At 48.7% G+C, this 13,966-nt stretch overlaps 1 protein-coding gene across 1 annotated transcript in view; it reads left to right on the forward strand.

The window, feature by feature from the left end:
• The window catches only part of OTOG (otogelin), an 80,299-nt gene that overhangs the window by 27,216 nt on the left and 39,117 nt on the right, over positions 1-13,966 (forward strand). Inside the window, exons 21-26 of the mRNA XM_032881248.1 lie at positions 805-997; positions 2,334-2,408; positions 2,605-2,648; positions 4,042-4,195; positions 12,230-12,337; positions 12,706-12,844. Coding sequence (XP_032737139.1) covers positions 805-997; positions 2,334-2,408; positions 2,605-2,648; positions 4,042-4,195; positions 12,230-12,337; positions 12,706-12,844 — 713 coding nt within the window. The remainder of the gene's footprint in view (positions 1-804; positions 998-2,333; positions 2,409-2,604; positions 2,649-4,041; positions 4,196-12,229; positions 12,338-12,705; positions 12,845-13,966) is intronic.

Genomic DNA, 13,966 nt, shown 5'->3' on the forward strand with positions numbered 1-13,966 from the left:
GAGCCGGATGCGGGACTCGATCCCAGGACCCTGAGATCATGACCTGAGCCAAAGGCAGAAGCTTAACCCACTGAGCCACCCAGGCGCCCAGGAGCTTTTAAAATAAATGCACATATCTGAGCCACATTCAGTATCAATGAGAACAACATATCTGGCCATGGGGCCAGGCATCAGCATTTTTAAATGGAGACTTTGATGTGTAGCCTGGGTGAGAAGAGCTGAGCTTGACAGTCTGACTCTGTGGGGTGTGGGAGACCCTGAGGGAGAGGGCTGCTGGCCAGATGAGGAGAGAGAAGCCTGCAGTCTTTGGACAGAGGGCCCCAAGAGACTAACTAGAGCACAGTTGACCTTCACAGCCCGTGTGTGCTAGAGACGTGAAAGTGAGAAGGAGGGCGGTGTGTGTAATACCCACCTGTGTGTGTGTGCGTGTGCTCTACTGTGTGCGCGTGCTCGTGTGTGACTGATGGGGCGGGTGCAGGGGTGAGGGGTGAACTCTACCCTCCCCCAGTATCACTGCCTGAGAGGCACACCCTGCAGAGAAAAAGAAACACCAATGGCAGGGTCCAGACTGGGCTTGGGAAGGGGGGCTCACCCCTGCTTCTCTGCCATTGTAGTGTAGTGGGAGGAAGTGGGACTCGGCAGTCAGACCTGGATTCAAATCCCAAGGCTGACCTTGATCTGCTGTGTGACCTTGAACAAATGTCTTCTCTGGTTCTCAGTTCTCCTCACTAGGATGATGACCCCACCCCCACGCAGTTGTGGGGCTGAGGGAGACAAAGCATGCAGTTTCATTTCCCACTACAGAACTGTCCTGTGGGGCCACCAAAGAGTACAGCCCCTGTGTGGCCCTGTGTGGACAAACCTGCCAGGACCTGGCCGGCCCTGTGGCCTGTGGGACTGGAGACAACAGCGACCTCAGTGGGGACGAGTGTGTAGAAGGCTGTACCTGCCCTCCGGACACCTATCTGGATACCCAGGCTGACCTCTGTGTCCCTAGGTGAGCTGGCTAACTTGACCCCTGTCTGGGAGGAGGGCTGGGGGAGGGCTGAGGGTCTCTAGGGCATCGGGGGCTGGGGAGCTGCAGAGAGGCTGCAGCTCTCATGTCTCTGCTTCATCTCATAGTCACTGGCTAGAGCTTGGTGGGTGGCTGGGTGGGTGGGTTTCTTCCATTCTCAGGCCTTTTTCCTTACCTCTAGCTCTTTAGGCCTAGAACTCTAGCCTGGCTTCCCCATGAGACAGAATAACAGCCCCACAGAGGCAGCCTCTCTCCCTTCATCTCCCCTTTCCTTCCACAAACATTTATTGATCACCTGGTATGTTCTAGACAATTCTAGGCCCTGGAAATTCAGCAACAAACGAAACAGAATCCTGCCCTCATGGAGCTCACATTCTTGTGCCAAGACAGATTAATAAATAAACCGACACTTAAGGGGTCTGGTGGTAACAGGCTATAAACATGCAGGGAGGGGTTACTGTTATGTCACATGAGGTGAGCACAGAAGGAAGGCCTTTCTGCCGAGGTGACATGTGAGCAAAGATGGGGGGACATGAGGGAAGAGTGCTCCAGGCCGACGGGACAGGGAGAACCCTGAGGCTGGCTGTGGCATGTTCTCAGTGTGGCTGGAGGCAGAGGTGGGAGGTGGTGGCCTCATAGGATCCCAGGGCAGACTGGCAAAGCCTTCAGTCCCCTCTTGATCTGTTTCTCCCCTAAAATGGTATCACATTCACTGAGGAATGGGGGCTGGAGAGAGGCTTCTATAGGGGGTGTACTGGAATCTCTCAAGGCCTTTTCAAGCTATAGGGTCCTCCTGTGAGATCCCCACGCCCTGCAGTTGAGCATTGGCAACAAGGGGGCCTCTGAGGTTTCTATGGGGGAGGGGTTGGAGAGGCAGAAGGTGACTGAGAAACACAGGGGTCAGAGGAGTGCAGACATCCCTTCCAGTCCTCACCTGCTCTGCTCCAAGACCTGCACTTGGCCAGGACTGGCAGGGGCTGTGGGAGGTGTGGGAGGAAGAAATGGTCTTTGCCCTCAGTGGACCTACAAAGAGGAGCTGAAAGACAGCATCAGGGACCCTGTGAGGAACAGATGAGATGACCTATTTGGAGGGCCTTCCCTGGTGTTCAGACTGTGAAGGTGGATGGCCCTGACCTCTGTCCTCAGTGCCAGTCTGGCTTCCCCACTCGCTGGAGATGTGTCACCTGTCACGGCAGACGCCATTACTTCTCTCTGTGTCCTTCTGCTGCCAGCTGCTGAGGGGTGGGGTCCCTGTCCTCCACAGTCGCTGTCCCAGCCCCTGAGTCAGCTCGCTTCTCTCTGGTCCTGGGTTTTACAGGAACCAGTGCTCCTGCCACTTTCAAGGAATGGACTATCCCCCTGGAGACAGCGACATCCCATCTCTGGGCCACTGGTGAGCCCCCTAGATAGCAGCGTTAGTGTCCTTGCTTTAAACGGAAGTTGCTGACTGACTGAAGATAATAGAGCCCGGTAGATCTTTCCACAAAGCAGTGCTCACCTTTCGCCTCTGCGCAGGGGGCCAGGGACAGAGTGGGGGTGTCTCTCTGAGTCGGCTAATCCCAGGGCACCACCCTCCCCCTTCTCCACAGCCACTGCAAAGATGGAGTCATGAGCTGTGATAGCAGAACGCCAGGTAAGGTGGAAGATGAGGGATGCTTCTAGGGGCTCCTCCCTGCTCGTGGGGTTATGGAGAAGAGAGTGGAGGAGTTTGGGGACAGACCAGGAAGGGAAAGCCCGGCCATGTCCTGCCCCACACTGAGCCTCCTGTATTCCTCGACTTCTGGGGAAAGGCTCCAGTTTGGAGGGTGGAGTCCAGAAATTCTGGCCCATCCTCAGCCCCACCCCAGTAGCTGTCCCTCCTGCTTCCCGAGAAGGAGAGGCTGAGACTGTCTCCCTCAGGGGCAGCCAGCAGAGGTGACCTCCCTTGGGTCCTGGGTTTCCTCGGTCTGAGCTGCTGGTCGTTCCACTAAGGCTGACTGTCTGCCGAGTCATGTGCTAGACCTGGGGGTCACAGAGATGGGGAGGACAGCCTGGATCTTTGAGGCCATTCCAGGCAATAGGGAGGCATGGCCTATGAGGAATGTGGAGGTGGAATAGTAGGGGCTGGGAGTGGGGGGGGGGTGAGGAGGGCCACTAAGGACAGGGATTGGCACAGAAGTGTCAGAGAGTAATCCTATGGCACATGGCTTGGATCGGGACCTCCAGAGTCTGGCCGCCCTGAGTTCAAACCTAGTCCAGTGTTTGCAAGCTGTGCAGCCCTGGGTAATTCACTTTACCTCCCTGAGCCTTCCCTTCCTCTTTTGTTTATAACCTAAAATTCTGTGATTTTCTTTTTTGTCAGACTGTTTCCCTTTGGGACTTCTATCTCATCTCCTGTGGCTATTTTCTGTCTGCTCCATCCTAAGCTGGGCGTGGAACTTACCTCCTCTTTATTGATTTCCCTAAAAAAGATCAGTCGCACAAGGTGCAGGTGTGCACAGCTCACTTGACCGAAGGCTTAGGGAGAGAGAGGGAGTTTATGGCATAGAATCATAGGTAATGGGGAATTGACCTCCCTGTTGCTGGAAGTCCTCCGGCCACCCCTTCACACTGCATTGCTCTCCTCATCTGGCTCCTCTCCTGGTCTCTCTGGGGGCACATACTCTCACCTTATCATGCCTTGGAAAGTGGAAGTGACTTCTTCTCATGAGGTGGGAAATGGGGGATGGTGATACCTCACAGAGCTGTGGCAGGGATCAGTAAGAGTGTGCATGTGGAGTGTCCAGAACAGTCCCCAATGGGGAGGACGTGGCACTCTTGGTGCTGGTGGAGGGGGTGATTGTCTTGTGTGACACCCGCAGCCCAAGGGAACCCAAGGAATGCCCCTGAAAGCATCACAGCCCCTCTGTCCCTCATCCTCCAGTTGTTGGGTCCCCCGGCCTCCCCGGCCACCCCTGCCACCCAGGAGCCCACCCCTGGGACCAGGTGTTCCAAACATCCTGCTGGGCATCCAAGCTCCTGCCAGCAGCCATCCTCTTCTCCTGCAGCCACCCCCTGCCCGGTGGGCCAGATCTTCGTGAACTGCAGCGACCTGCACACCGACCCCGAGCTGAGCAGAGAGAGGACGTGTGAGCAGCAGCTGCTGAACCTGAGCATGCCAGCCCTTGGCCCCTGCCTCTCAGGCTGTGCCTGCCCCCCAGGGTATGTACCCAGACTGCAGGGTCCCGCTCTCTTGAAGGCGGGCAGAGCCAGGGGCCACAGGCAGAGGGAGGGGCAGGGAATCCCTGACACAGCCAGGCAGGGAGGCTCCAGCCCGGAGCTGGCCAGTGATCACGGAATGGCCGGCCCAGGACCTGAGAAAGAGCGGTGGTGCGGGCTCCAACCCCGAGTGGCTTCTCCCTGACTGTTTCTTCCCATTCTATGATCTGGGATAAGGAAAAGGCCAAACCTCTCTGAGGCTCAGGTTTTCGTCTTTAAAATGGAAGTAATAATAATAGTGCCTGCCACCTCACCAGGCTCTCATGGGGAACACACGAGCGACAGAAGTGAAAGCATTGAATGGGGTGTGCAGCCTGTTGCAGAGGCCCAGAGGGGTGAAGCCCATGGCAGAGACACCAGCCTCACTTCTCAGCCCCTTTCCCCACGGAGGTCAACGGGGGCCCCCCAAGGTGGCGGGCTGGGGTCCTCTAATACCCCAAAAAGCAAGGCCCACCCAGTGGAAAGTCTCCCTTCCAGGTGCCTGAGACGCCACGTGAGCTAGAGTTGTGGCCGAGCCTCGTGGGTGCGCCGTACGCTGAAGGGGCTGCCAGGGCCTGGCTTCCTGCTTTGCTGGGGCTCGTTCCCGACTCTAGTCTTGCTCCAGGTCTGGGCTGAGAAGAAGCTGGGTGCCTGATGCCACGACTTGGCGGCCCAGGGCTGTGTCCTTCAGCCAGGCCAGAGATCGGTGGTCAGCTGGGAGTTCTGGCCCAGGCCGGGCAGTCAAGCGGCGGGGGGGGGGGGGGAAGGGGAGGGAATAATCAGCGAGAGCGCTACTGTTCATTAAACAACTTGTTCTTATCACCTCCTTCCACCTCAGAGCCGCTCTGGGAGAAAGGAAGGAAGGATCATTACTCTCATCTTGCAGACGAAGAAACCGAGGCCAAGGGCAGGGTGGAGGGAAGTGGGTGGCCCAGGAGCCGGGACTTGAACCCGGCTCTGCTTACCCCAGATCCTGCCCTTCAGCCAGAGCATGCCAGCTCCATGAGGCCAGGGGTCTGGTTCCCTAAACAGAGGTCATCATGTGTGTGAGGAGTTTCCCCTTCCTAGGCAAGGGCAGCCACAGCATCCCAGGCCCAGCTGGCAGGGTGCGGACAATACCGGCTGCCACATGGACCCCAGAGGAGCTTGTGAGGAATGTCTGTCATTGAAGGCCTCTTGAGGTACTGGCCTTGCATGCCTCTCTGAGGACAGGGAGAGCCGCAGCCCCTGGGCTCAGGAATTGAGGGTTGCTCATGACCAACCCTGGCAGCAAGGCCTCAGAGGCCAGGTGGAACTGGGAGAGCTGGGCTCAGTTGTCCCTGTGACCTCCCTGAACGTGGCCTCTTGTGTACAATGAGGGCCCATGACTCCTGCTTGGAGGGGCTGGCGGCTGAGCCAAGGGCCCTGGGGTCACTAAGCAGTATTGTACAGGGGTTGTAAGCCCAGACTCTGGAGTCAGGCTTGAATCTTGATTCCTCCACTTACTATGTGAGTTAATAACTTCCTTGAGTCTCAGTTTCCTCATTTGTAAAATAGCACAGAGTAAGCACTACCTGTGAGCAGACAAGCATTGTCTTCCTCATTTGGATGCCGTGCATTTGCAGATGACCCCTGAGGGGACCCTGAAGTGAGAGGATCCCTTAACAGGTCAGGAGAGGCTGCTCCACTGACTACGAGCCCCTTGAGGACAGAGGCCAAAGCTTCTCTCTGGGGTGGGCATACAGCAGGTGCTCAGGGACTGAAGCAGGACTGCGTAGGGCCAGGAAGGACCAGTGAATGGTGGGCAGCAGGGAAGACCCCTCAGGGGGTGGCAAGAGACAAGGCCTGGGCTCAAGGTGGAAGGTGTGAGTCAGCCCACTGTTGGTGGCTGATGCAATTATGGGTAGAGGAGGGACAAGAAACCAATATTTATTGTGTATCTATTAAGTGCTAGGCAGTGTGCCCAGGTCTGTAATGAAATTCTCATAATGACCTTGAAGAAGGCGTCATTACCCCTGTAACACGCTTGAAAAAACAGGGGTTTAGGAAGGTTAAGTGGCTTCAGGGAAAACAGTGGATTAAACACTTGGGTTTTTTCCTGCTTCTTCCCACAATAAAATGCTGGTAATGGAGTAAAAACAAAACAAAACAAAACAACCCTGTGAGTCCCCAGGGACAAAGAGGCCAGGCATGGGAATGACAATGGCACAAGATGGGTCAATAGTTTTTGAAGAATGAGCAAGGGTGGATGTGTGGAAACTGACCTTGCAGAGCCGCCATTGACAGCTACTGCTTGCAGAGGAGGAGGCCAAGGAGAAACAACCTATGTTGTGTTGACAGCTTCAGGGACAGGAGGCTCCAGGCATCTCAGAAGGTGGGGTGGTGGGAAGGAGACAGGAGGATATCCCATCAAGTCTGTGTAAGGAGCTGTCAACCCCCCAGGCCTCCTCCCCCAGGCTCTGGGGTCACACAACTGCCCTAACCCCACCCAGCAGGAGAAAGATGGTAAAAGTTTCTGCAGAAACCAACCACATCAGAGATTTTGATCTCAGGAGCACCAGGAGGGATGAGATGCAGAGTGAAAACAGGGAGATTAAATGAAAACCTAGTGGGACCCCAGCCCTCTTCAGCAGCTTGGATCCCTCAATAGTGGCATTGAAGCTTCTGCCTTCTAGGTTGGAGATGAAAAGAGTTCTTCTCTTGAAATTGGGCTGGGCCAAGAGAAAAAAAAATCTATAGAAGCTGACATTTTAGGAGTTCCCCCAACAAAATGGTGGCTTCCCTTAATTATACAGCTTCTAGTCAACTTGTGATGCTTCACTGCTTTTTTTCCCTTTTAAATTTCTTTAAAGTGAGGCATAATTTATAAACAGTGAAATGTGTAGCTGCTAAGCATACAGTTTGCTAAGCTTTGACAAATTTGAATGCTCATGTATAGGTACCCATGAAAGGTACTCGTTGCTTGTTGTGTCTCCTTATTATTTTAATTTGTAATTTTAATTTGCAATTTTAACTGGTAATTTTCCCTAATGACAATGAGTACCTTTTCATGTGTTTTTTGGCCATTTGTATATCTTCCTTTGTGAAGTGTCCTTTCAAGTCTTTTGCCCATATCTTATTTGGTTGGCTATTTTCTTTAAATTGAGTTAGAGGGGCACCTGGGTGGCTCAGTGGGTTAAAGCCTATGCTTTCCGCTCAGGTCATGATCCCAGGGTCCTGGGATGGAGCTCTGCATCAGGCTCACTGCTCAGTGGGGAGCCTGCTTCCTCCTCTCTCTCTCTACCTGTCTCTCTGCCTACTTGTGATCTCTGGCTGTCAAATAAATAAATAAATAATCTTAAATTGAGTTAGAGTTCTTTCCTCATCAAATATATACATTGCAAATATTTTCTCCCTGCCTGTAGTTTGTCTATCTATTTACTTAATATATCTTAATAAGCCTAAAAACTTTTGATGAGCAGAAGTTTTAAATTTTGTTTACATCTAATCTATTATTTTTCTCCTTTAGGATCAGTGTTCTCCATGTCCTCAGTAGTTACAATTCCAAGGCGGCAAAGACATTCTCTGATGTTTTCCTCTGGTAGCTTTACAGTTTTGGCTTTTACATTGAATCTATAATCTACCTGAAATGATTCTATATTGTAGAATGGAGTCAAATTTCATTTTACTTTTTTCTGATGGCTATCCTGCAGTTTTAGCCCCATTTTAATAAAAGACTTTTCTTTCCTTATTGAATTGCTTCGGTCCCTCTGTTAAAAAAAAATCAATTGACTCTTTAAATGTGGGTCTATTTTAAGACTCTCTATTCTGTACCATTAATCTCTTTGTCTTTAGGCCAGTATCACACAGTCTTGATTTCTGAAGTTTATGTTAAGTCTTGAAATCAGAAAGTGATAGTGCTCCAACTTTGTTCTTTTTCAGGATTTTTGGACACTCCTAGGTCTTTGCATTTCCATGTAAATTTAGAGAATTTCTACAGAAAAGCCTCTGGGATTTTGATTGGTTTTGTGTTGAATCTAGAAGTCAGTTTGACGAGAGCTGGCATCTTCACTCTAGCGTGTCCACCAATGCACAAATATGGCATTATTCCATTTATTGGGTCTCCTTTAATTTCTCTCAGCAGTGTTCTGTACTTTTCATGGAAAGGCTTTGCACATATGTTATTGAATTTATTCATAGGTATTTGATGTCTTTGCTGTCCATTCCATCTAAGTTTTCAAATTCATTGGCTTTACATCATTAAAGTATTTATTTTCTTTTTAATATCTGTAGGACCTGCAATGATGTTTTCTCTTTTCTCCTGATATTGGTAATTTGAGTCTTTTCTCTTTTTCTTACTATCCAGTCTAGGCAGGGGGTTGTCAATTTTATTGATGTTTTCGAAGACCCTACTCTGGTTCCACTGATTTTTTTTTCCTATGGTTTTCTATTTCACTGATTTCCTTTCTAATCTTTATTTTCTTCCTACTACTTACTTTGGATTTAATTTGCTCTTACATTTGTTAAATTGTTATTTCTAGTATAAGCATTTAAAGCCATAAATTTTTCCATAAGCACTGCTTTAGCTCACTCTACAAATTTTTTTTTAAAAGATTTTATTTATTTATTTGACAGACAGAGATCACAAGTAGGCAGAGAGGCAGGCAGAGAGAGAGGAGGGAACAGGCTCCCCGCAGAGCGGAGAGCCCGATATGGGGCTCTATCCCAGGACCCTGGGATCATGACCTGAGCTGAAGGCAGAGGCTTTAACCCACTGAGCCACCCAGGTGCCCCTCACTCTACAAATTTTTATACCATGTGTTTTCATTATCTTTGTTGTAATCTTTTCTAATTTCCTTTCTGATTTATTCTTTGACCCATGAGTTATTTAGAAATGTTACTAGAGGGGCATCTGGGTGGCTCAGTCGGTTAAGCATCTGTCTTTGGCTTGAGTCATAATCCCAGGGTCCTAGGATGGGGCCCCACATCAGGGTCTCTGCTCAGTAGGCAGGTGACCTCTCTCTCTCCCTCTGTCTGCTGCTCTGCCTGCTTGTGCTCTCTCTCTCTGTGTCAAATAAATATATAAAATCTTAAAAAAAAGAAATGTTACTAGATTTTAAAATATTTGGAGATTTTTCCTATACTTGTTTATTACTGATTTCTTTCTTTCTTTCTTTCTTTCTTTCTTTCTTTCTTTCTTTCTACTCATTTATTTATTTGGAGGGGAGGGGGTGTGCACAACCTGGAGGGCCAGAGGGAGAAGGAGAGAGAATCATAAGCAGACTCTGTGCTGAGCGTGGAGCCCAACACAGGGCTTGATCTCATGACCTTGAGATCATGACCTGAACAGAAATCAAGTGCTTAACCAACTGCACCATCCAGGCACCCCTGTTCCTGATTTCTAATTTAATTCACCATGATCAGAGAATATACTTTGTATGATTTCAAACCTTTGAAATTCATTGAGTTTTATGGTCCAGAATATAGTTGTCTGGGTGAACCTCCCATGAATGCTTGAAAATAATGAATACTTTGCAGTTACTGTATAGTGTTGTGAGCATGCTAGGAAGGTGCATGCATGGGTTGTGTCTTTCTATAGAGTCAGTTTTATTCAGTCATAAAGCAAGGTTAACATAATTATGAAGCAGATTCAGGATTCCAAACTCAATGACATTTCACCATGTAATTAACTTGGCTTCTTACATGTCACACAAGGCAAAGCACAAGACACATCACACAATAAATGTGATAGAACAGGAGGTAGGACATTAACAATCCAAATGTGAAGTCGGTCTGGGGGTGCACAGTAGAGATCGGGCCTTGGTCTGGTCGGGGTCAGCTCCCAGAGCTTCCTGCTTATCATGTTCGAGCAGTGAGTGAAGGATCTCTGTTCTGTTCGGAGATCGATCAGGTGGAACCTTCGGTGGCAGCTGCCTTTTTGAAGTGGTCAGACGTAGAGGAGTCCATATCTGAGGAGTCTGACAGTTTGCAGCAAAAATCCTCCCCTTTAAGAGAGATATAATCAGCCTTGGGCCTTAGTAGATGCACCTCCTCTGTTTCTGCTGGTTATCAGTTCTGAGTGTGTCATTAGCTGGTGCTGGTCTCAGCGATAATCTGATCACAGCTGCAATGCCCTTAGCTGCTTGAGTCACTGTTCGACACAGTCCACTGCTTGACCCGAGTTACCCCATCTTGTTCGCTACAGAGTTTTTAAATTGTCAATGAAGTCAAGAGCTTGTCAGAGTTGTTCATTTCTCTAGCATCTTTGAAAATTTTTTTGTTCTGTCATTAATGGAGTGGAGTGTTGAGATCTCTAACTATAATCGTGGATTTGTTTCTTTCTCTTTTTTGTTTCTATGAGTTTTTGCTTCTGTTTTTAAGCTTTGTTACTTGGTGCATGCCCATTCAAAACTGTTATGTTCTCTTGATAAATGGACTCTTCTGTTGTCATGAACTATCCCTCCTATTTCTGTTAATGCTACTTGGCTTGAAGTCTGCTTTGTCTGATGTTAATAAAGCCACTCCATCTTTCTTATAACTGGTGTTTACATGGCATTTTTTCCTATAATTTTACTTTTAATGTTTCTTTGCCTTTATATTTCAGTTGTGTCTTTTGTAAACAGAATGCAGTTGGGTCTTGCTTTTTCAGCCAATGTTACAGTTTCTATCTTTTCAATTGAAGAGTTTATACATTTTGATTTAATGTAATTGGATTTGATTTAATATACCGTCTTGTTATTTGTTATCTGTTTGTCTCTCTTTTTTTTGGAAAAAAAATCTGTTGTATTGGTTTTTTTTTAATTTTTTTTGTCTTTTCTGCCTTTTGGGGAGTTATTTTTTAACATTCCATTTTATTTCCTTTATTTCATTTTAACTACATATCTTGGCATTTTTCGTGTTTTTTCTAGAGATAACAATATGTATCTTTCATTTATCAGTCTACTGTGAATTAATATTTTACCACTTTCTGTAGAACACTTGTACCAGTATACTTTCATTTACTTACTTCTTGTCCTTTGTGCTATTATTCTCATACATTTTATTTCTATGTATTTTGTAAACCTCACAATTCATTGATGTTAACCTTGTTCTAAATGCTACATTATCTCTTAGAGAAATTAAGAAGCAATTTCCAGAATTATTTACCAACATATTTTCTATTTTTAGAGCTCTTCATTCCTTCATATGAATCTGAGTTTCCATCTTCCTGAAAAGCTTTCTTTCTTTTTTTTTTTTTTTTAAAGATTTTATTTATTTATTTATTTGACAGACAGAGATCACAAGTAGGCAGAGAGGCAGGCAGAGAGAGAGGAGGAAGCAGGTTCCCTGCTGAGCAGAGAGCCCAATGCGGGGCTCGATCCCAGGGCCCTGGGATCATGACCCAAGCTGAAGGCAGAGGCTTTAACCCACTGAGCCACCCAGGCGCCCCTGAAAAGCTTTCATTAACATCTTTCTCTTTTCTGAGAGAGAAAGAGGGCGTGCGTGTGAGCAGGGTGGGCGAAGGGCAGAGGGAGAGGGAGAGAGAGAATCTTAAGCAGGCTCCATGTCCAGTGCAGAACCCAGTGAGGGGCTCGATCTCAGGACCCTGAGATCCTAACCTGAGCCGAAATCAAGAGTCAGACCCCTAATTAACTGAGTCACCCAGGCATCCCTAACATTTCTTTTTAGTGCAGGTCTGCTGGTTGCTCATGGAGGGCCAATGCCCATGTTCATTATCTGTTTATTAATGTACAGCTAGTGCCTAAGGGGTAACTGGCATCCAGCCTGACTGAGGGGGATGTGGCTGGTAGAGCTGAGCCTTGCTTCCTGATGGATGGCAGAGGCTTTCCAAGGTGGGCCCAGTCTTTGGTTTTTCCAGTTACCAAGGTACCTCTGACCTGCTCTGGGCAGCAGCAGGATGGTAGGTGGGCACATGGTCAGTTTCTTCTGGAGCAAATGCTGAGAGCCGCCCTATGGTAGCCATGTGGAGTCAGGGTCCCCCATAAATGGCAGAAATTGGAAGCATGCTGGCTTGACCACCTGCTTGCTATGTCCCCACAGTTTACTCAGACACGGGGATGCATGTTTCCTGCCAGAGGATTGCCCATGCACTTGGAGGGGGAAGGAGTATTTCCCCGGGGACCAGGTCATGTCCCCCTGCCATACCTGGTAAGTGAGGGGCCTGTTCAGGCTCTGCTTTTGGCTGGGGATGAGGATGGATATACGAAGCACGATCATGAGCTCCAACCAGCACTCCCCCTTCCCCCATGTTCATACCCACGTTGTGTGTTTGTGTGCTGTACAGGGATATGTGTATATATACAAGGGTATGCATAGACAGAAATCTGGGGGGTGTTTTTGTAAATGTTTACACAAATGTGGTTTTGTGACCTCCTGCTTCTGTTGGAGGTCGATGGTGTTTGTGACCCCCCCAGGCCGGGGGCACAGAATGGGCATATAGGCAAGGGCTCTGGCATGGATATTCCAAGCGTGTGTGGCACGGGCCCTGTGAGCTGGTCTGGGCCCTTGTGTTTCAGTGTGTGCCAGCGGGGCTCGTTCCTGTGTGCGCTCCACCCCTGTGCGTCCACCTGCACGGCCTATGGAGACAGGCACTACCGCACGTTCGATGGGCTCCCGTTCGACTTCGTGGGGGCGTGCAAAGTGCACCTGGTCAAGGTGAGCTCCCGGATGTGTCTGCCCAGCCGGCTGTGTGGGGACCCGGGGCAGCTGAAGCCGAGGACCTGTCCAGCAGGGTGACGTTCTAGACTCCAGTCTGATGCCTAATGGGGTGGGTGGAGGGATCTAAGCCTGGGGGTAGGGCTACCTAGAGACTGAAGGAAGTGTTGAGGGGCAGGCTCAGGGCTAGACAGAGATCACCAGTCTATAATCCCCCACTGCTTGGCCGCTCACCATTATAGTCTTGCCCCACTCGGTCCCAAGGCTTTTCCTGTCTGTAATAGGATCTCATGTTTTTTGAGCTTTTACTGTATGCCTGGTGGTCTCCTGAGCCCATCTCATGGATTCCTTGACTTAATTCTCACAGCAACCCTACGAAGTAGAGTTTCTTACCTCATGTTATAGAGGGAACAACTTAGGCTTAGGGGAGTTGGGTGTCTTGCCTGAGGTCATCCCACTGGGCGGTGGCAGAGCCAGTGTCAGGTTTGAGCCAAGAAATCTTGGGAGGTTTGGTATGCAAAATCTGTCAGCTTCTGGTGAAGGAAAAGGGATGGTGATTTGGGGTGGGGGGCACAGTAGAGGCAGGATCCTCTAGAAAAGGGGTACCAACAAGGCAGGTGGGAGAGACACACCCAGGGGACCCTGATTTTGCTAAGGGCCTGTCTCATTATATAATAGTGAGAGTAATAATAATGACAGACCTTTTATGGAATGAGTCCTAGCTATGTGGAAGGCACAGTATGGCAGTCTTTCACATAATTTCTGTAACCCCGAAAGACAGATAATTGAACCTATTTTAATTTTTAAATTTCAAAGATAATGCATGCTCTGCACTGATATTTAAAATAATATAGAAGCATATATTAAAAATAAATGTTTCCTTTCACAGCTCTTTTGGTCCCATTCCCTGCTCATAACAGTTTGGTGCGAGTCCTTTAAGATTTTGTTCCATGAGACAGACAGACACACAAGCACACACGTACTTTGTTCATATGGATAGGATTCTGCAATTTGCTTTATTCACTTTATACCAGATACCTTAGTCATTGTACTACCAGTACATCCTTCTTTCTTCTTTCTGTAAAATTCTACAGAGAGACCACGCTCTAGTTTGTCTTGTTA

The sequence above is a fragment of the Lontra canadensis genome, unplaced genomic scaffold, assembly GCF_010015895.1.
Source record: "Lontra canadensis isolate GAN:19392208 unplaced genomic scaffold, GSC_riverotter_1.0 scaffold74, whole genome shotgun sequence".
Classification (NCBI taxonomy): domain Eukaryota; kingdom Metazoa; phylum Chordata; class Mammalia; order Carnivora; family Mustelidae; genus Lontra; species Lontra canadensis.